Consider the following 21,364-nt stretch of genomic DNA (forward strand, 5'->3'; position numbering starts at 1 on the left):
GAGTACGTAGTCGCCAACGTCAAATTCAAGGGGCTTGCGTCGTCTATCGGCGTAACTTTTCTGTCTACTTCGGGCTTTCAACAAGTTGTCTCGAATTTGGAGGACTTTGTCGGTTGTTTCTTGTAATAGCTCAGGACCGGTTAGTTGCGAGTGACCGATCTCATGCCACACAATAGGCGATTGACATCTTCTTCCATATAAAGCCTCGAATGGTGCCATTTGGATGCTGGTATGATAACTGTTGTTATACGAGAATTCGACTAACGGCAGGTATTTGTCCCAATTACCACCGAAGTCTATGACACACGAACAGAACATGTCTTCAAGAGTACGGATCGTTCTTTTAGTCTGACCGTCGGTTTGAGGGTGGAATGCGGTACTTAGATTAAGTGTAGTACCAAGAGCTGCTTGAAACGTTTCCCATAATCGCGAGGTAAACCGAGCGTCACGGTCGGAGATGATGTCAAGAGGCATCCCATGATTACAAATAATATCGTCGGTGTAGATTCGCGCTAATCGTTCCACATTGTAGTCTTCCCGTATTAGCAAAAAGTGGGCTGATTTGGTTAAACGATCAACGACAACCCATATGCTGTCGTGACCTGATGATGTGTGTGGAAGCTTTGTTATGAAGTCCATAGCTATACTCTCCCACTTCCACATAGGGATTGGGGGTTGTTCGAGTAAGCCAGAGGGCCTTTGATGTTCAGCCTTGACCCTTGCACAAGTCAGGCACTTCCCGACGTAGAGAGCAATATCCCTTTTCATACCCGGCCACCAGTACATGTAGTGAAGATCCTGGTACATTTTATCGGCACCGGGATGAATAGAATACCATGATTTGTGGGCTTCGTCCATCAAGATCTGTCGCAAATCAGTCCACTTAGGGATCCAAATTCGGTCCAGGAAGTGGAATATCCCATTCGACTTATTTACCAGTTGAGCTCCATCGTGGTAGACTCGTTCCTTCTTCAGAGCGCATTCATTAAAACAGGCATGTTGGGCTTCACGAATGAGGGTTTCGAGATCGTATTGAGCTTGGGTATCGCGAATGCTGAGCAAATAACTCCGTCTACTAAGAGCGTCGGCAACGACATTTGCTTTGCCTGGGTTATAACGAATCTCACAGTCGTAATCGTTGAGAAGTTCTACCCATCGGCGTTGACGCATGTTAAGTTCCTTCTGGTCAAAGATATGTTCTAGGCTCCTATGATCGGTGAATATCGTACACTTTGTACCATATAGGTAGTGTCGCTAAATCTTTAACGCAAAAACAACCGCGCCTAGCTCTAGCTCGAGATCATGGGTTGTATAGTTCTTCTCGTGGATTTTGAGCTGACGAGACGCGTAAGCTATAACCTTGTCCCATTGCATGAGAACACAACCAAGACCGAGGTTGGAAGCATCACAATAGACAATGAAACCATCGTTTCTAGCGGGCAATGTGAGAACAGGAGCATTGCAGAGCATGTGCTTGAGGGTTTGGAAAGTAGATTCTTGTTCGGTTCCCCAAACAAAAGGCTTATCTTTATGCGTGAGAGCGGTGAGCGGCACAACGATCTTAGAGAATCCTTCGATAAATCGTCGGTAATAGCCCACCAGTCCGAGAAAAGAACGGACTTCTGACGGGTTCTTAGGAGAGATCAACGTGAATACCTTGACTATTGACAATGTGACCCGGAAACAGAACCTCCCCCAGCCAGAATTCACACTTAGAGAACTTAGCACAGAGTTGATTCCCCTGGAGTAGTTCGAGAAGCAAACGTAGATGTTGCGCGTGTTCGACTCTTGACTTAGAATAGATCAAGACATCATCGATGAATAGGATGATGAAACGGTCGAGATATGGTTTACACACGCGATTCATCAGATCCATGAAAACCGCGGGTGCGTTGGTTAAACCAAAAGGCATGACAACGAACTCATAATGGCCGTAATGAGTGCGAAAAGCGGTTTTGGGTATATCCTCCTCTTGTATGCGTAGCTAGTGATAGCCTGAGCGCAGGTCGATCTTTGAGAAACACGTGGCACCTTGCAGCTGATCAAACAAATCGTCAATGTGAGGTAAAGGGTAACGGTTTTTGATGGTTAGCTTATTCAATTCCCGATAGTCGATGCACATCCTGAACGACCCATCCTTCTTCTTGACGAAAAGGACTGGCGCGCCCCACGGAGAGGTGCTCAGGCGAATGAAGCCTTTCTCAAGCAATTCCTGGAGTTGATTTGAGATTTCACGCATTTCGGACGGCGCGAGTCGGTAGGGAGCTTTCGCAATAGGGTTGGCTCCAGGAATGAGGTCGATATGGAAGTCGATAGCACGACTTGGCGATAGTCCAGGAAGATCATCAGGGAACACCAGAGGAAATTCACGAACCACGGGGACGTCTTTTACTTCAATCTTCCTTTTCTTTTCCTTCTCCGCTACTACAATGTTAGCCAAGAAAGCCCTGTATTCCTTGCGGAGATACTTGCTAGCTTGGACGCAGGACATAAGTTTGAGACCTTTCGAAGCAGTTTCGCCATAGACACATAATAAATCACCGTTTGCGAGGGAGAATCGAATCATCTTGTTGAAGCATACAACTTCAGCATGGTTTTCGCGAAGAAAGTCCATGCCTACTATGACATCAAAACTTCCGAGTTGCATCGGAATAAGGTCGATCAGGAAGATGTGATTGTTCAGCTCGAGAGTACAATCACGAAGAACAGAATTAACAGCGACAGTTCTTCTGGTAGTGACTTCAACATCGAATGTCGAGGAGAGATAAGAGCGCTTACGACTAAGGAGCTTCTCAAATTCGAACGACACAAAGCAATTATCGGCTCTAGTATCAAACAAACACGATGCATAAATACCATTCACAAGGAACGTACCATTGACCACATTGTTGTCGGACTGGGCTTGGCGCGCATTGATGTTGAAATTCTGGCGCGTGCGGCTTGCTGTTGCTGCTGTGGCTGTTGCTGCTGTTGAGGCTGCTGCTGGGGCTCTTGTTTCACCATCCTCTTTGGGCACATGTTCGCAAAGTGGTTGGGATCACCACATGCAAAGCAGACTCTGGCATTGATCACGGGTGCCGGAGCCGCGTGTTGGCCTTACGGGGCGGGGATCAGAGCTTGATGAGCAGTGGCAGGAGCTGCGGTGTTGCGAGGACCAGTACGGCAGTTGACAGTGAAGTGGCCGTACATGTTGCAGTGAGCGCAGAAACGACAGGCAATTCCCACCAGATGATGATAGGAGCATGTTGAGCAAACCGAGTAGGGACCTGTGTATGCACGCTTTGCTGGTGGTTCATAAGTAGTTGGAGCTGGACGGTGATGGGGCTACTGCTGGGCCGGTACGGCCTGGAGAGGAGCAGCAGTGGTAGTGGCAGCAAAGTTCTTGTTGCTGGAGCTGCTGTTGTTGTTCTTCTTCTTTCGGCGTGAGGACCTTGATGACTGAGGTGCGGTGGTGGTGGAGTCAGCGGTTGGTGCGGCGGTAGCTTGATGCAGGTACTTCAGAGTTTTATCCCAGACACCAGCCTTGACCCGCTTGTCGTTGATTTCAGCGGCCAGTAAGTAAGTCTCTTCGATCGTCTTAGTCTTAGCCGCTTGCACGAAATCTGCAACACAGTCAGGCAGGGCTCGGATATACTTCTTGATTGCCATGTCAGAAGTCTTCACCTGATCAGGGCAGATGATACTGAGCTGCTTGAATCGAGCAGTTAGAGCAGCGTTCTCGCCATCCTTTTGCTTAATGTGCCAGAATTCATCTTCCAACTTCTGGCGTTCATGAGGAGGGCAGAATTCTTCCAGCATGACTTCCTTGAGTTCGTCCCATGACAGATCGTAGGCTGCATCGTTCCCTTTTTTGTTTCTCTCGGCCGTCCACCAGTCTAGTCCGCGGGACTGGAAGACGCCAGTAGCGTTGAGAGTACGGAGATCGTCAGGGAAACCGCTCTGTCGCAGAGTGACCTCAATGGAATCAAACCATTGGAACAACGCTGTAGGGCCTTCCTCGCCAGTGAATTCCTTTGGCCCACAAGCCTTAAACTGCTTGAAACTGAAGGCAGCTTTGGGGGTAGCTTTAGGAGCTTCAGTTCTCGACTCCTCAGACGATTTGTTGACGTTCTCGTAGACATCACTGACAGCTTTTGCTACTTGTTTGGCGATGATAGCAGCATGGCGTTTGTCTCTCTTTTCTTGGCAAGAAAGTGATGGGCGACGGGATCCTGATGACGGTATAGTTGACATTGTCTGCAATAGACATTGTCATAGGTCTCAGACACATCGTAGTCGAATCTCACCTCACACGCCTAGTACTTACTAAAGCTTATGAACACGTTTAATCACATAAACACATAGGCACGAAATCACAAATTCACATAGGGACACATAAGCATATAAGCACAGAAACACAGAAACACATACGCATTTAGTCACCAGATGCAGTCAGAATACAGAAACCTATCATTCAAAGTCTGCGATCGTTCGAATATAGCGATCGCGTTCAGTGTAGCGATTAGCATAGCATAAGCGTACGGCGTTCCTTATAGTAGTAACGATTTGTTAACGTTTTGGGATAGAAGAGCAATGCGGGTCGTGTGTGTCGATCGTTGTGAACGCAAAAATCGAATGAGTTTTCCAAAACTTTAAACACGTAAACAGGTAGATACACATAAAACACAGAAAATCAACGAGTTATCAGAGTCAGCAGTTGCGGGCTCAGAATCGAAACATGTAAAAATCGAGAAATAGATTGTCTGCGGCTATTAGACATTGACTAACCCAAGCGATTCGACTATTCTCAAGGACTTGTCATTCACATTTTGGCTTTCAGAATTGGGCCTCTGCCTCGATTCTTGGGCATCCGGCGCACATCCCTCTAGCCTTACTGTGAGTTCAGGTCGTTGGAGTCCGTCGAGGCTTTGGTGAGAGTTTTATAAAACCATGGACAAGCCGTCAAGGTTAGGGTTTCACCCCTGGCTTGACAACTTCTCTTTGATTTTAATAAAATAGGGGAGATTATTCATCAAAATATGGATTTCACTCCTGATTTGGTATAATTCTCCCCGTTGATAAGTAAAACGCGGTTTGATCAAGCAGATTTTAGTCGAGAGTTTGCGGTTTTCACACCTATTCTCGACTTAATCGCTTGTCTTTATTTAAAAATTCGAGTGCAGTGATAGTGTAGTATAGGCGAATATAGCGAAGAATAGTAGTAAGCTCATACATAATCCCTAATGGTCATGCACGAGTCGGTCTATTGGGTCCTAACTATAGACTAGGTCTCTAAGACATCGACCCGGACTAGGTCGAGTCTGCCTAATTCCCTTTAGTTATGGCTCTGATACCAATCTGTCACACCCCAACCGATGGCGGAATCATCGGGACATGGCACTGAGCGAAACAGATTGTCCAGAAGTTTCCATAACAATTATCATTACCAATTAATTTAAAGTAACATATCCCATACCATGCCTCAAAAGGTAAACAAATTATTACAGACAACATCTAGGCAAATAGTTCTATTCCGACAACTCAGATTTTACAAAATTGCCTAATTGTTTATTAGCTTCTAGAGACTCTTGCTTCAGATCTACAGACAACTATTTGTTGGGCTCTAGAAGCTTATTCTAGCCTCGCTTTCCTAGCAGATAAGCGTCCTAATTACCTGTTACATATGTTAAAATAAAAGTCAATACACATCGTGTAAAGGCGAGTATACAAGTTTGTTAATAGCATATAGAGTTCGAAATAGTTTATGCATAACCAGCACGTACACAGAGGAAAACGAAGCATGTTAATTATCGACACGGATCTATCGAAACCAATGACTGCGGGTTGACTACCCACGGCAGTTCGCAATACATGATCACCACAGTAATCCATGCAAGTAATTGTCCTTAACAACCCCCGCATGAGCGGGTGCTGAGTCCAAACTATAGTACTATCGTCGTTAAGGCAGGTAGACAACATTCCATGTGTAAATATAACAAACAAGCATTCATTAAGTCACGTAATACATGCTGTAACGGTTAGCGTTTAAAACATTGTGTAGTGCGTTCGAAGTGATTTCGTATAAGTAACGTATGTAACACCCAAAAGTGCTTAAAGCAAAAAGGGATCGAGTATACTCACAGCGGTTGGATGGATTGAAGGGAGCGCTTGATAGTAAGGTTAGCCTGAATAGTTCGATAGAATGACGATAAGTGACGTGCAAAATGAGGATAAGTGTTGGTGGATCGAACAGTTGATCGATCGGACGATAGTCCGATCGGACAGCTGGTCGGGTGAGTGACTATCCGTTCGGACAGTTGCCCGGTCGGACGGTAGTTCGATCGGATGACTGTTCGAGTGGATTGTATCTTCCTATGGGAATGATGTGTTTGTGTATGATGGTTTGACTTTTGAAGTTTTCGTTGTAGCATTTGAAAACATTTGAAGTACCTTTACCTTCCAGGTCGGTCGATCGGTCGGTTGTTCGATCGGCCGGTAACCCGATCGGCTGGGCACCTTAGTGAGAACAAGTTCACAACGGATTTTCACTCGATCAGACAGCAGTTCGATCGGGTGGCATTCCTAGTGCATTGAACATGTTGAAAAAAATCGATTAAGTGTTAAAGCCCAAGTATCTCATGATCCAAAGAGTAATCCGATCGGATGGTAGTCCGATCAAACAGCAGTTCGTTCAATACTCAAATTTCAAGGATTAGAATAAGTGATAAAATGTGGGATCCATAGTGTAAATCGATCGGTTGCCCGACCGTTCGGGTTTCTGTCCGTTCGGACAGCAGTCCGATCGGACGGCACCCCGTCCTGGTCGTCCCGTTCGTCTTACACTTGGTTGTTTTTTATTGTTAGTCGTTTTATCGAGGCTTTTTGATAACGAGTCAAACAATCGGAAACTTGTCAATACTTGGTTCTCCTGATTGGACAGGAATCACCCAAACCCGATTAGTGAACTGTTCGAGACGGAGTTCTTGTTTAACCCGAAACCGATGAACCTCGTGGACAGGATCGGATCTTGAGCTAACGTAACCACAGATCGGGTAGTAAGTCGGCATCGGTTCCGATTCTATCGGTTTTGAGTGCATTGAGTGTAAAAGAGTTGAAAGAAAGTTAGAAACCATCTTTTCAATCCTTTTCACCGTGAATATGTTTAGATCTATGATTGATCTTTGTTTATTTATGCGGAAATCGGTTAGATTCAAGTTGTTCTTGAAGGATTGAGGCCAAAACATGAAGTTCCTGAAGAAACGATGATGACGTCATCATAGAATACTCGAATCTTGGTGATTTCACGGTTAAAAGTTAAAATCTAAAAGATAGAAAGGCGTAGGAGTGCGTGTAGATCAAGAAAGTACAAGATTTAGAGCGAGATCTAACCTGAATAGAGAAATCTGAGAAAATGTGAGGAGAGTGTGCTGTTCGGTCAGAGAGTTTCCAGAAATGGAAAATGTGAAAGTGACAGGGGTATTTATAGGATTCCAAAAGAGGAAAGGGCTGGCCGATCGGACAGTCAGCTCGATCGGACAGCCTGTCCGATCGGACGGCAGTCCGAACGGATGGCTGGTCGATAGGTTGGTAGCCTGATCGGTCGGTCGCGTGTTTCGAGTGTTCGGTGTGACGAGTTTTGCTGTTTCGATTTTGATTTGCGAGCGTTGCGATGCGATAGAGTTTTCTTTTCAAATTACTTTTAATCCTAACTACTCATATCTTGCGCTGTCTCTTCTCCACTAATTTTTCATACTATATCTACATACAATCATCCTTATTTCGTATTCGATTTGCGATTGCGATTCGATTGCGATGAGTTCGATTGCGTTTCGGTTGATTACCACATAATGTAAATAAACATGCACAAGTAACACATAAGGCACACACACACGCGTATAATGATAACCAATTTGCGTATTTTGAGTTTGCGAGCGCGATGTTGATTAGATTAGTTCGATTAGCGTTTAATTGACTTTATCGCATTGTTAATTCCTACTACTCACTGTCGTAAAGCGATTCGTAGCGATATATATACTTCAATTATAGCGATTTTAACTGATTACTCCACATAATACAACTAACGTAAAACATTAAATAGACTGACTATAAGTCAAAGAATTCGAAACAGGAATTGAGCAAGGAGAGACATATTACAATTAGCAATCTTTTTCTTCCTTTGACTTCAATCTTGACTTTGACTTTGACTTTCGAAACACGGGGTGTTACAGCAGTGAAATTTTGTAGCCTCAAGCAAATACTTGCAATATCCGACATGAGTTTCAACCAAATCTCCAGTGTTTTGTGGAGAAAACAGTGGTTGAAACCCACTGTTGGGTTAAAACCATGGTTTGAAACCACTGTTCGGCCAAAACAGTGTTTTGTGGAGAAAACAGTGGTTGAAACCACTGTTGGTTTTAACCCAACAGTGGTTTCAACCACTGTTTTCTCCACAAAACACTGGAGAAAACAGTGGTTAAAACCAACAGTGGTTACAACCACTGTTTTCTCCACAAAACACATTTTGGCCGAACAGTGGTTTCAAACCATGGTTTTAACCCAACAGTGGGTTTCAACCACTCTTTTCTCCACAAAATACTATCTTAACCCAATAAACTCAACAGTGGGTTTCAACCACTGTTTCCTCTTGCTTCACGAGCATACAGAATAGGTTTTTCGTCTCTTCTCGGATTTCCCAGTTTGGGACACCTGATACTCGAGAGATTAACACGTCTCTCAGCTGCTAGACTACCAAACGGAAGAGAATCATCAGCAACAATGATGCAGTCTCTGCTAACAACTTCGACTACCTGTAACAAATCCAAAACAAAATATAAATTTTTAAGTGAATTACAGACATATCCAATAAAGCCACACATCAATCCATGCTCTACAAAACTATAACACGCATACCAAACAATACATATAATTGAATTGCATTAGGTAACCAATTGCCATACCTAATCCGCTGATTACTCCACTGTGTAAGTATTCCTTTCGAAACTTCATTCCCAAACATAATCAAAAACAGTTGATGCGACTGCTCCACTGCCAACTCCTCCACGAACTCTTCTCCTACTTCACCATCGGCTCACACTCATCCACCTTCTCCGACTGCATTTCCGAACCTCCGGACTGTCTTTGCTCCTCTTTGGCAATGCCTGCAGCAGTCATAGAACACAATCTTCTTGTTAGGGTTTCGAGCAGTTATAATGAAATTAAACCTCGAGCGGTTAATTGATGAATAAGATTCGAATAAGAAAACAACAAAACCAAAAGGAAAATTACATACCTTTCATCAGGCTAAGCACAATATATTAACAATATATTACCATTAATCCGCTTTAAACACAATATATTAACAATACATACTAAAACAGCGTATTCTCCCTTTAACTGCATCAGTTGCTGCTTTGATTCCTCTTTGCATTCTGAAAGCTTTTGGTCGCATTTCTTTTCCATATCTAAAATTGCCTTTTCAGCCTGAGAAAATATATATATATATATATATATATATATATATATTCAACTATAATTTGAATATCCAACAAATAAGCGAACAGAAGATAATAAATATCTAACTTTTTCCTTCTCAAGATTTATGAATTCATGTTTTTCCACTTCATACCTCCACTAAAAGATGCAGCTGCAACTGAACACAACATATTGACTTAAAACATTAAATAGTCTACCATCATTTAAGGTACAAGAAATACATGTGATCAAATAAATTCATAATCAAATCCATAGCGTTTACCAAGAAACAATACATCATCAAAAATATCTCAAAACCCAAGCTGCGCGCTACGCCAATGCCTGCGCTTCGCATTGTACCTAAATAAAATACAAACAGCATGTTAGTTGTTAATAAAAATGGCATCTTTCGTAACATCAAGATTGATTGTTGTAAAGCAAAACTTTACCTGATAGTATTGTCAGTCCGCATTCGAATCCAGTGGGGAATGGGCCTGTTCTGCCTCATCTTCTTTGCAAGCTTCTTCTTGATCATGGAAGTCTTGTGGGACGGCTGTATTAAAACAAACACATGATCTAAACATCATAACTTATTTCCGCCTCATCATGTGTTATTGGCAATCATTTCAAGAAAAAAGCACAGCGGAATTTTCGCTTCAAGTAATTAATCACAGAATCTCAGTCCCTAGACTATCTCTTAACTTATATATTGATACCTGGATAATAATCATCCAAATTAGAGAGTTGATGTTGAAGACCATCGGAATCGTCTACTCGTGTTGAATCGTCCATCCGTTCCTCCAAAACCCTCAACTTATTAATGTCTATTACTTTTTAGTGATCTGCTTTTAGTTTCAAGTTAAACAGTTGGTACCATAATGCATCATGATATTCACATTCAGATTTATATTAGACCATAGCAGTGTAAACAAACAAATAACATAGAGATATTACAAGCAATGTCTATCCGATAGTTCCGATTTTTATGAAATATGCTTCTCTTCCAATCTAACTACTGTTATTATGCTACCAGAGTTAGGTTGATTAACACCTTCTTCATATTCCTGTCAACAGTTTTTACGAAACCCTAGAATTATTATTAACTGAACCTCATGTATCTATAAAAAATAAAAACTTTAAGCATCAAGAAATCAAGATTACCTTGTGTTAAAGCAAACATCTTTCCATCATATGATCCAACCTCATCTGAGAACTAAATGCTGAAAGTCAGTTTTTGCAATAAAATGAAAAAAAAACATACGCAAAAATTTAATAAAAATATACAGAAGCAATTTATATATTCAAATTGAAGAAATTTGAATGTCTAACCTTGAATCGATCAATGGAGGATGTCGTCAGCGATGGCGGTAGATCAATACGGCTGCAGATTGTTTTTAATTCGGGGGTTAGAAGCGCATCGCCGGAGTGATTGGCGGATAAATCCGGTGGCAGTGAACAAAGACTCACCTCGATTGAGCTTGTATGCATTCAAATTAGCCAAAGGTTGTCTTGATTTACCAGACTGAGCTCGGATTACCAGACGCCGATTTGCCCAGACCACCTTCCACAGCGCCGATTACCAGACTGACCTTGATTGAGCTCGTATGCGTTCAAGTTCTGCTATTCAACCAGGAGGGTTTTTGAATTGAAGTTCTGCAGTTGAAGAAAAGGGATATCACTAATGGTTTAGGGTTTTGAAAAATAAATGGGGAAGAAAAAGGACTAAGGAGGGGCTTTCAGATTACCTTAGTAATAAACTAATAATCAACACATATTACTTCTTAGCTTCTTTCAGATTACCTTCAGCTTCGATGAACAACTTCTGAACCTCTGCCTTTTGATCTTCCAAAAGTTAGGGTTTATAAGCATCTGCTCGTGTTGAAGAAACATACTAGAGAGAGAGAAAGTGAGTTTTAGAGCGAGAGCTGAGAGAGAAATTGATTAGAGAGAGAAATTGATTGAAGAAGATGGTATCTTATATATCTGGAGCCATAATTTTGAATTTTGAATCTGGAGCCATAATTTTGAATCATCTGGGGTTAGTGGTTTGAATTTTGAATCGACTGAGGTTTGGAATCATTAGTGCTTTGAAAGTGGTTTGAAAAGGTTTGAAGATGAGCAGTGGCTTGATGGGCAGACCTTTGAAAAAGGTGAAAGTGGGGGGCCAACTTTGAATTTTAAAGTCTTTATATATTAGCCTTTATGATGTAATAATAACATAAGAAAAGCGTTGTTGGACATGCTCTCAAGCTGACACATTAACTTTTCTTATGTCACTTGGATTTCTCCTTTTATAGAAAGTATAGATTAGATTCATATAAGTAATTTCAATGTGTGTGTATACATATAATTAATAATAGTCGGTAAGGATCAAATAAAAAGTATGGTGTAAGTAAGAAAGGTGGGAAACAATAATAATAGAATGACACATGACAAAGAAAAAAAATATAGAGAAAGCCATTTTTGTCAACTATAAATTAATCTCATCTAACCCTAAATCTAAAAAAACCAGCCAATTCTTATGGTTTATACATTTCATCTTTTAGTTTCATTTTATCTTCTAGAATTAAATTTATACATTATGAAAACTGAATATTGTATTTTGAATAGCACACAACTCATTGTGTTTTAGTTGTGTTTTTAATTTTGTGATAGTGTTTTAAGAAAAAAACATATATTTTTTTTGTGTTTTTAGTCCATTGCGTTTTAGAAAAAAACACATTTTTTTTCTGTTTTTAATCCATTGGGTTTTAGGATTGTGCTCTCTAGGTGTAGCTATATACACAAATGAAAGGATGAAGGTTTTTGTCAATGAATTGAAGGGAACTCGCTTTGAAATCCAAGATAAACCCGAAGACACGGTTAATTTTATTAAAGTGTGATATTTTTATCAAATCCAAATGTTTTTATTCAAGTCAAAACATCAATGGTTTTGTGGATCTAACTTGTATGGCATTGGAGTGGGTTTGGAGGAAATTGGGGATATGGCTAATGAGGTAGGATGCAAGCCGGATGTTCCGCCTTTCAAGTATCTTGGTTTAAAAGTGGGGGCCAACATGAATCGGATCAACAATTGGCAACCGCTGTACGATACGTTCCGAAATCTGTTATGGAACGCTTACCGACCTATTATTTCTTGCTATACAAAGCTCTCAAGAAGGTTACTTCGGACTTGGAAGCTATGATCAAAAAGTTTCTTTGGGGAGGCTCCGTTGAGGAAAGGAAAATGCATTGGGTAGCCTGGGATCGGGTTTCATGTCACAAGAAAGAAGGCGGTTTAGGCTTGAACAAATTAAAGGAAATTAATATATCTTTATTAACCAAATGGGGATGGCGCTACAAAATAGAAAAAGACAATCTTTGGAAGAAAGTTATTGATGCTTTTCACTTCAGTAGGTTGGGGTGGGAGTGCATCCCTTTCAAGAAAACTTTGAACGGTGTTTGGAGCAACATAGCCAAGGTGTTTGCTAACACTAAGGCTGGCGGGTTACCTCTTTGGAATTATCTCAAAGGCATTGTCGGAAACGGTGAGGAGATATCATTTTGGCTCGATTCGTGGATTATCAACGAACCCCATAAACAGAGATCCCCGATCTTTTCAGATTGGATTCGGCCAAAAAATGTAAGGTTGCGGATCGTATTATGAGACAAGGTAGTGAAACTGTGATGAATTGGGAGTGTAAGTCAGCGCTGGTGTCCCCGGCGGCTGTTACCAGTTTCCAGCAACTAATTTCTTTGCTGGACAACGTCCCGGTCTCGGACGGGTCTGATCGTTGGGAATGGTTATCTGGATCGGCAGGTGTATACTCGGTAAAGGCAGTAAAACGGCTGCTATATGCGGACTATGTGGCTGGCAACAGGTTCATTATGGATTGGTGTAAATGGATTCCCGCTAAATGCAACATTCACGGTTGGCGAATGGAAATGGATAAGATTCCTACCGGGGAAGCTTTAAGGAAAAGAAACATTCGGATTTAAGATACCACATGTCCTCTTTGCAGCTCGGACGAAGAAACTACGGAACCTCTTTTTATCTCCTGTCAAGTGGCATCGATTGTTTGGGACGGAGTTAGTTCGTGGTGTAAGATTCCAAATATCTTTGCTTTTTCGTTAAAGGATCTTCTCGTTATTCATGCGGACCTAAGGGCCTCAGAGAAAAAGAAGGAAGTGGTTCAAGGCATTATCGTGATCGTTTGCTGGAGTCTGTGACGTGCTAGAAACAACCTTAAATTCTCCAATAAACCGGTTAAGATAGATAGTATTTTGAGTGAGGTCAAGGCTTAGGGTTTTCTTTGGTTCTCGAACAGATCGAAATATAAAGGGATAGATTGTGGGGAGTGGTGTTCATTTGTAAATATGTAGGGTGTTTTGTTTTGTCGGCCCGTTTGAGGTCGGCTGTTTCGTTAATGAAGTTCACTTTTAAAAAAAAAAAAAACTAGTTTGAGATCTTTTCCTGTGAATTCCAAGAGGTTAGCTGTATAATTGGGTAAAGAGTATCCATAAATCGATAATATTATCTGTTGATGGATATTCAATGTGACAAAGTGGGCCTGTTTTTATGATGTTAATAGAAATAATAGCCCTTGCTTGACTTCAAGAGCACCAGGCTCATTTATTTGGGCCTCAATAGTACAAAATCCAATCATTCAGCTTGCTTCAGCAGCAGAAGTAACTAGACCAATGAATCAGCGAACCGGACCATGTGATTACACTAGATTTCATATATTTTTAATATATATATATTTTTTTTTTCAAAATCTCATTTAATTACCTTTTCTTTGAAAGATAAATTTCATTAAAACACCGGGCGGCCAGCACCTTCCGTATTTATTTATTTAGGGCGCTTTATATTTTATTGGGGCTGGATTAACTACAAAGTGAATGCTACATGTGAAGGATAGGAGGGAATACGAGCATTGATCTACTAATTTAACGGTCGAGATTAAGTGACCTAAAATTTCTTTTTTTATAATATTAAGTTAGGTTTACATGATACATCACAACGGAGCACTTATTTAACAGGGTTTATATGATACATTACAATGGACCACTTATTTAACACGGTTTACATGATAATTTACAACAAAGTTGTGGTACTAGTGGTAAGAAAAGGGTTAATGTAGTTGTGTTACATAATATAGCCTTGTTCGATCCATTCCCGAGCTCATTACTCATTTTTATCTCCTTTTAGTGATTAACCTGAACGTATAAATCACAACACATTAAACAATGCTAAATGAAACATGAGTGTCAGTGGGGAAACTTGACCTGAATGACAATTCACCTAAAGTATTGAAGCAACTTAGTGAGTTATCACACATATATTTGAGACATGATGATTCAGACACCCCCCAAACATTAAATGTAAGATCAGGGGGATAATTATGTGCAATAACGAAAATGGTTAGATCACCAAATCACATGCATAAAAACCAAACACAACAATTGCATTTCAAATCTTCTTAATCAATGAGTGCGAGCAAGTTCTCGCCATCCGAGAATCATATGTTAACAATTCAGTTGTGGGATCCAAACAACCTTATAAACGTAAGTTCTCATCGCTCGGAAATCATACACTTTCAGACTAGCCTTAGCTTGCAAGGTTGACACAACTTAACATATATTTCTAACATGTAAGGTCTAGAACTAGTAAGGTAGTACACATTATAATATACTAAGCACATTACTTATTGTTTAATCCAAAAAAACCACTAAAATGTGTATTTATTTGCATACAAATTGAATAACTAGGGCCATAAACACATGTATTCTTAAAATTGACAATAAGATCACCCCCCCCCCCCCCCAAACAAACATGGATTAAGTACCTAAAAATAATCTAACTACATAAAAGATAATATAATGATGAACTAACCTTGTTGTAGTTTAGATCCTTCATAAGAAAACAATCTCACCGCATTTTTGTAGCTTACATCCGCTACTTGTTCTTTAGACGCATCAAGCAAAGACGCAACATAAGAAAGCACAAGATGGATATTCGCCGGATGATTAAGCATCTTTTTCGAGTCTCCGTTACTTTCATGTTCGTCCACCAAAATAATAGATTCCGAACCGTTGGGTTTGGGTAACGCATCTGGTGCATCGGTCTCTAGTAAAATCCTATCAGAAGGTACGGATTTCACCACCTTCTTTGCCTCGGTTTCTTTCTTATCCATAAGAAACCCCGAGAACGAAAAATACACCCCGAGTTTAGCAAATTCCGGAACCATCTCCGCAGAACCTAAGTAGGAATGCAAGATCACACCTTCCGGAAACGGCCCGAGAGATTTCATTATATCGAGAAGATCACCAAACGCGCGCACACAGTGCACTGAAGCGGGCCGTTTCAGTTCTTTAGCGAGTTGAAGTTGCAAGCGGAAAATTTCAACCTGATCTGTGTAATCTGTTTTTGCGTGGGACCCTTTGTCCAAACCGATCTCTCCTACTGCAGCCGAAGGGTTTGCAGTTAACAGATCGCGTAAAGATGTCAGCCAGTTGGGGGTGCGGTCCGTGATGAACCACGGGTGGAGCCCGAATGATGGAATTATACAAGGATAGGTGTCACTCATCTCCTTGACCAAGTGCCAGTCATTCTCGGAGACACCATTGACTGCAAAATGATGTATGCCGTGTTCTAGAGCTGTCTTGATGAGGTTCGGAGCCTTGTTGAAGACTCTCGGGTCTTGTAGGTGACAGTGCGCGTCGAAGAGTTTTATCATGGCTATAGAATCTAGTGTTGCTTCGCTTTCTTGATAGATGATGGATCTTTCCCTGTCCCGTCAACAATTAGCGATTTTGTGCGTATTTTGATATGTTCAATTTGGGCTTACAGTTTAGTAACAACTCTATATACATCATAAAAACCATTAAAACATACAATTCATGCCTCTCAATAATCATTACCTTTCTTCCCAGGAGGCAAAAAGGATAGATAGATATATGGGACGTAGGTTACACACTGTAACCGAACCACGTAAAATGTCTCGTGTTCTTTACTGTTTTCGATTTGTTTCGTGTGATCCTAACAAGAAAAACCGAACTAAAAATATAGAAACAGAAAGCTACCAATAACAAAAAAAAGTGGTGACAGAGTAACATCACAAGAAAGCATATAGACATAAATACCGAAACAGAACACATTATAAAAAACATTCTTCCCCAAATTGAATTAAAAAAAAGAGAAAATTACTAAAATGTCACTTGACCAACTCAACTTACCAAAACGTCACCCTCCTGCGTCAATGGGCGGACTCGTCCGGTATGGGAAGCGTCTGGCAGTAAAGTTGAAGGGTCCATGAATGAGGTGATTACATGTGTCCCCATCAAAGCCAAAAAGGCAGCTCATGCGTCAGTGGACTCTTCCGAAGCGTCAGTCAGTGGACTCGTCCACTGACGCATGAGCTTTGTTGGACACATGTAACCGCCTCATTCATGGACTCTTCAACTTTACTACCAGACGCTTCCCATACCGGATGAGTCCGCCCATGGAAGGAGGGTTGGTAATTTTCCCTAAAAAAATGATGAATTAGGGTGTTGACTTTTGAATTGAAGCTGAAACAATTTAGTCCTAAACTAAAACGGCTCCAATTAGATTTTTAACATGATCTGTAAAACCTAAACCCTAAGTTTTACCAATTAATTAAGACGTGTTTTCTCTTTGATTGATTTATGTTAAAATCAGATGCGCAAATGAACAGAAAACGCATGTTTATATCAATGAAGACGACGGATCTTACAAAGATTGTGAAAGTATGGCAACTATATATACAAATTTGACACACACACACATATATATATGTTTGAAGAAAAAGATACCTACAGTATAGACGGTTGAAGAAGCTGATGAACTGCTTGGCTGTTTGATACGCATGGGCGTATTAAAAAGAACCAGAGGTAAGAGAACGTACAACTCCCGAAGAGTAAGATACAAGTAGTATAAAAATGGTATAGTGGCGTTGTAATAGAGGTGAGTGACCCCAGTGTTCCGTCAGTGATCACTACTAGAAAACTGCTACTATTCCTACCAAAATTTCCTACACATTTCCTAGGAACGAAAATGCCGACACTTTTCCCACGAAATTCCGACGAACAAGAAAGGGTCTTAGTTTTGTGACAAAAAACGACAAAAAAGCGACAAATTGTTATGCGTAGGAAAAGTGTTAGAAATTTCCGACGGATTTCCACGGATCGATCCAAATTTGCCGTTAAAAGAAAGTTTTCGAGTCGGTTTTCGGGTTATTTAGATAGTTAGAATTTGATCTGAATAACCGACGCTAATAAGGTTCTTCAAATTCGGGTCTATTTTAATAAACCAAATTACCATAAGAGTTCAAAAATTCAAAATCATTAAGTATACCATAATAATATCAAATTCAGGTATGCCTACTTCTAGATTCATAAATTTGAATTCAGGTCGAAGTTCAGTTTTGATAAACTTCTTGCCAATGAGGTAGTGGTGAAGTGGTTGGGGAAAACTTGGTGTTTCTTGTGACCTAGGTTCGACTCCCACTCTCCCCATTATTTTCTGTAGCACCCAGGTGAAGGGCGAATACGGGTGGCGCCAGTTCGTCTTGGATGGGAGGCAAGGTTTTACCGATTATTCCACTGTCGTGCCTTCGGGCGGGTGGAGGTCGGGTTTCCGCGCATCTGGGAGAGCCAAGGGGCTGGCGGCGTTCGAGTAGTTGACCTTGGCCACAACGCCTAATGTCACGGTGGTTGGCACGTCGTTCCTTACCGTTAAAAAAAACAAAAACCTGTGTTAAGATTAACAAAATACCCCTGAATTTGTGTATTTATCTATAAAGCATTGTTTTTTAGCACGGCTTCTAATCCTAAACTATTTCTGGTTTTTTTTTTTTTTTTTTTGAACGATTACTTTCTTTTTGAGTGACCCAATGTCATAGCGTCTAAACTATTTCTGCTAACCATATATATTTGCATCTTATAATACTCTTAAGATCTTTTAGGAACATTTATAAAAGATAATATCATCATTAAAATACAAGAGAAAAATCCAATCATTTGTACCATAAGGAGAACAAAAGGTAGGTAGGTAGGCCACACAACACATATAACCGTTGTGGATTTAAAATATAACTCTTTCAAATGAACAATACCACATATTTTTTAGACAAATTGAAACTTAAGTAAAACCACAAACAAAAACCATGGATATCTTTTCATACTTCACATCAGAGAAGTAAGTTGTTGGTTCATTTCATTGTTTTATTCAGTTTTCATAATTTTCTTGCTTACGCTAACCTGTGAAGTGTTGTGGTCAATAGGTTGAGCTTTGATGATGATGAGTTCGAAGATGCTGGTGCAGGAACCGCTCTTTCGTTGATCGCGGATGCATTTGAGGAAATATCGGATTCTGTTAATAAGGATGTTTCGGTTGAATTGCGTTTGAAACCTTTTTGTGATGCGTGTTCGTTGTGATCTCTGTGTTATTTGGTTCACTTGGGATCGCTTTTAAGTTTGCCGAGATGGAATACACCTCTAAGGTTAGTTTCGCAATCTATTTGCAAATTCTAGCTTAACAATAACGGTTTTGCCACCTAATTTCATGATTGATGGTATTCAGGTGAATGATCTTGCTGATGCAGCAATTCTCTATGGCACTTTGAGTAAAGTAATTGACTGTGATGTGAAAACAGACACAGTGAAATCAGCTGAAAGCCTTACTCGCAAGCTTCGAAGAGTTCGGCAGGGTCTAGATCTCATCAGAGAGCTGTTTCAAAACTTTTTGTCAACGGAGTATGCTTTTTTTTTTAATCTTTTAATCCTATGATCCAGTTCTTAAACATCATTAAATCATAATAATAAACTAATAATGCCTTGTGTTGTTGTAATCTTTCAGTGATTACTCATTGAAAGAAGCAGCTTCAACAGCTTATAAACAAGTTTGTGCACCGTACCACACGTGGGCGGTCCGGACTGCAGGTTCTGCTGGAATGTGTGCTCTTCCTACAAGAGATCAACTTCTGCTGAGTCTAAATGAAACTGGTTAGTTAATCAACTTCTGTTGACAAAATGAAAGACCTGTGAACAATTGACATTTTTAATAAAAGTGGAAATCGGCAAAGTTTGAATTTTAATCATGGGCGGGTATTTAACAAGATTTTGATATCTTGAAATTTTGTGACAGATGAATCAGCTGAGAAAGAAATGAGACGGTACATAAAGGCATCCCTGCCGGTTATAGAGTACATAGATAATTTGTACACTTCAAGGGGCATTTCATTGGATTGGTGATCTTCTTGTACAACAACAACAACAACAACCAGGTTGATTGTCTAAAATTATTCATATTTTCTTCCAAATTATTTAATACTCTCTAGTTGAGTTTGTTCTCATTCTTTTTGAATATTGGCCATTCTTTGTTAGGATTAGGTAAATTGTGTTAGAATGAGCTAGATTTATCATTTGTGTATAGTGACAATTTCAAAACATATGTACTTTTCACTTGAATGATATGAAACGCGAGACCTTTTGTTTCACGAGCCAATAAATGACCCGTCACTGTTGACACGTAAAAATCTGGAGATTATTTGCTCATATTTTGTACCCGTCTACCCTAGTCGCTTCGCTTTTAACTTTTAAGAATTGTAGTTTAGGGTTACTTTGTTTGCACGATTACCAAATTCAAATAAGTTGTTCGATTCCCACCTTTATTTGAACATAATTGATCAAATGAATTATACAAATTATGTGTTAATTGCTTACAATATCAAGATACTCACATGTTCTGCGAATGATAATAATATGATACAAAATCTATCAATGATGGCAACTTGTATCATGATGTGGATATTACAAGAAAGTGAAGTTCAGTTTATCGAGCTGAAGGTGTTACCGTAATCTTTCATCGATCGGTTATAAGTATCTTGTTCTTAAATTTCAAGTTCGCGAGTTTTGAGTTTGTGGTTAAATTGCGGTAAGAAAACACTTTTAATAGCTTAGTAGCGGCATAATAGACCTCATTCAACATGCGTACCCTGCACGATTCAGATCACGAGGATATGCTAAGATGGTAAGTTCATGTACAAGATATATGTGCGTTGAGGTTGAAATTATAACGTGTATTGAAATCTTGGACGAAATCGAGATAATGATATGAAACTGAGTCGATAGGAAGTGTAATATTGGATGTGAAATTTATGAGACTGTGGTTGAACAATATATGTGTAGGTGTGGAAGCAATTGACTGATAACACTTGTTAAGGTTGCAATCAGTATTGTCGAGATGAGTACACAAACTTTTTAAAATGGAATCATGCATAGTTGCTTTCATGTGTTATGCTTTTATTTAGGAAAAGTTATGGAGAATTGAACTTAAAAAAAAAACGGAACTAATCATCGAATGACTACAGAGGTCTCACACTCAGAATTTCTTAACTGTTATTCCTAATGAAGGTCTGGGTCAACGTATGTCAGCGGTGGAGTACCGGTCAATCCTTAAGTACCGTCTGATGATCCCCATGCTCCCGAATGATGAAACTTGCCCAGTCTGCCGTAAAGCATGTCTGGATAAATACGAGGAGCATGTGTTACACTGTAGAGAGTTGTCGAGTTTAAAGAAAGAGGCACCGGTTAATTTTCTTACAGACCCGGCGGAAGGGAGGTCCACTCTACACCCGGCTGACGTGCTAGATTTTGGTTGGGAGGGCGGGAAACATGCTTGTGTCGATCTCACAGGTGTATCCCCCTAGCCGGGTTCCGGGGAAATGAGTTTGTGGCGGGCAAGCGGTACTGAAAGCAGAGTCAAAGAAGGTGGAAAGCACGCGAAAGCTTGTGAGGATAATCAGCATGCCTTTGTCCCCCTGGCGTTTGACACGTTCGGCTCCTTGGCACCGGAGGCAGTTCGGTTCTTGGCTAGAGTTCAGCGTGTGGTCCACAGCAACTTTTCGACCCC

At 40.5% G+C, this 21,364-nt stretch overlaps 2 protein-coding genes and 1 pseudogene across 5 annotated transcripts; 1 reads left to right on the forward strand and 2 right to left on the reverse strand.

Moving 5' to 3' along the window:
* Window positions 1-9,642: 9,642 nt before the first annotated feature.
* Window positions 9,643-10,046, reverse strand: LOC110896536 (60S ribosomal protein L39-1-like). The gene is made up of 2 exons (XM_022143827.2): window positions 9,900-10,046; window positions 9,643-9,810 (listed from the first exon to the last, which is right to left on the reverse strand). Exons 1-2 carry the CDS (start codon window positions 9,983-9,985, stop codon window positions 9,762-9,764), a joined length of 135 nt encoding a protein of 44 aa, XP_021999519.1. The 5' UTR covers window positions 9,986-10,046; the 3' UTR covers window positions 9,643-9,761.
* A 4,351-nt stretch (window positions 10,047-14,397) lies between these two features.
* Window positions 14,398-17,382, reverse strand: LOC110894507 (uncharacterized metal-dependent hydrolase YabD). Of its 4 annotated transcripts, none has more exons than XM_022141733.2 (4): window positions 17,270-17,357; window positions 16,354-16,471; window positions 15,326-16,221; window positions 14,398-14,649 (listed from the first exon to the last, which is right to left on the reverse strand). In XM_022141733.2, exons 3-4 carry the CDS (start codon window positions 16,167-16,169, stop codon window positions 14,645-14,647), a joined length of 849 nt encoding a protein of 282 aa, XP_021997425.1. In that variant the 5' UTR covers window positions 16,170-16,221; window positions 16,354-16,471; window positions 17,270-17,357; the 3' UTR covers window positions 14,398-14,644. The 4 variants fall into 4 exon arrangements, with proteins under 4 accessions (XP_021997425.1, XP_021997426.1, XP_021997424.1 ...); XM_022141734.2 differs by having other exon boundaries at window positions 17,266-17,334; XM_022141732.2 differs by lacking the exon at window positions 16,354-16,471 and having other exon boundaries at window positions 17,266-17,382.
* Window positions 17,383-18,542: 1,160 nt separating this feature from the next.
* Window positions 18,543-19,949, forward strand: LOC110894508 (annotated as a pseudogene).
* Window positions 19,950-21,364: the final 1,415 nt, after the last annotated feature.

This window comes from Helianthus annuus, chromosome 12 (assembly GCF_002127325.2).
Source record: "Helianthus annuus cultivar XRQ/B chromosome 12, HanXRQr2.0-SUNRISE, whole genome shotgun sequence".
In the NCBI taxonomy this organism is placed as follows: Eukaryota; Viridiplantae; Streptophyta; class Magnoliopsida; order Asterales; family Asteraceae; genus Helianthus; species Helianthus annuus.

Excerpts from the sequence above, each read along its gene's own strand:
- LOC110894507 (XM_022141732.2), bottom strand. The coding sequence starts at position 16,169 with ATGATAAAACTCTTCGACGCGCACTGTCACCTACAAGACCCGAGAGTC.
- LOC110896536 (XM_022143827.2), bottom strand. The coding sequence starts at position 9,985 with ATGATCAAGAAGAAGCTTGCAAAGAAGATGAGGCAGAACAGGCCCATT. Across the intron at positions 9,811-9,899 it reads CGGACTGACAATACTATCAG|GTACAATGCGAAGCGCAGGC; the intron begins GTAAAGTTTTGC and ends TATTTTATTTAG.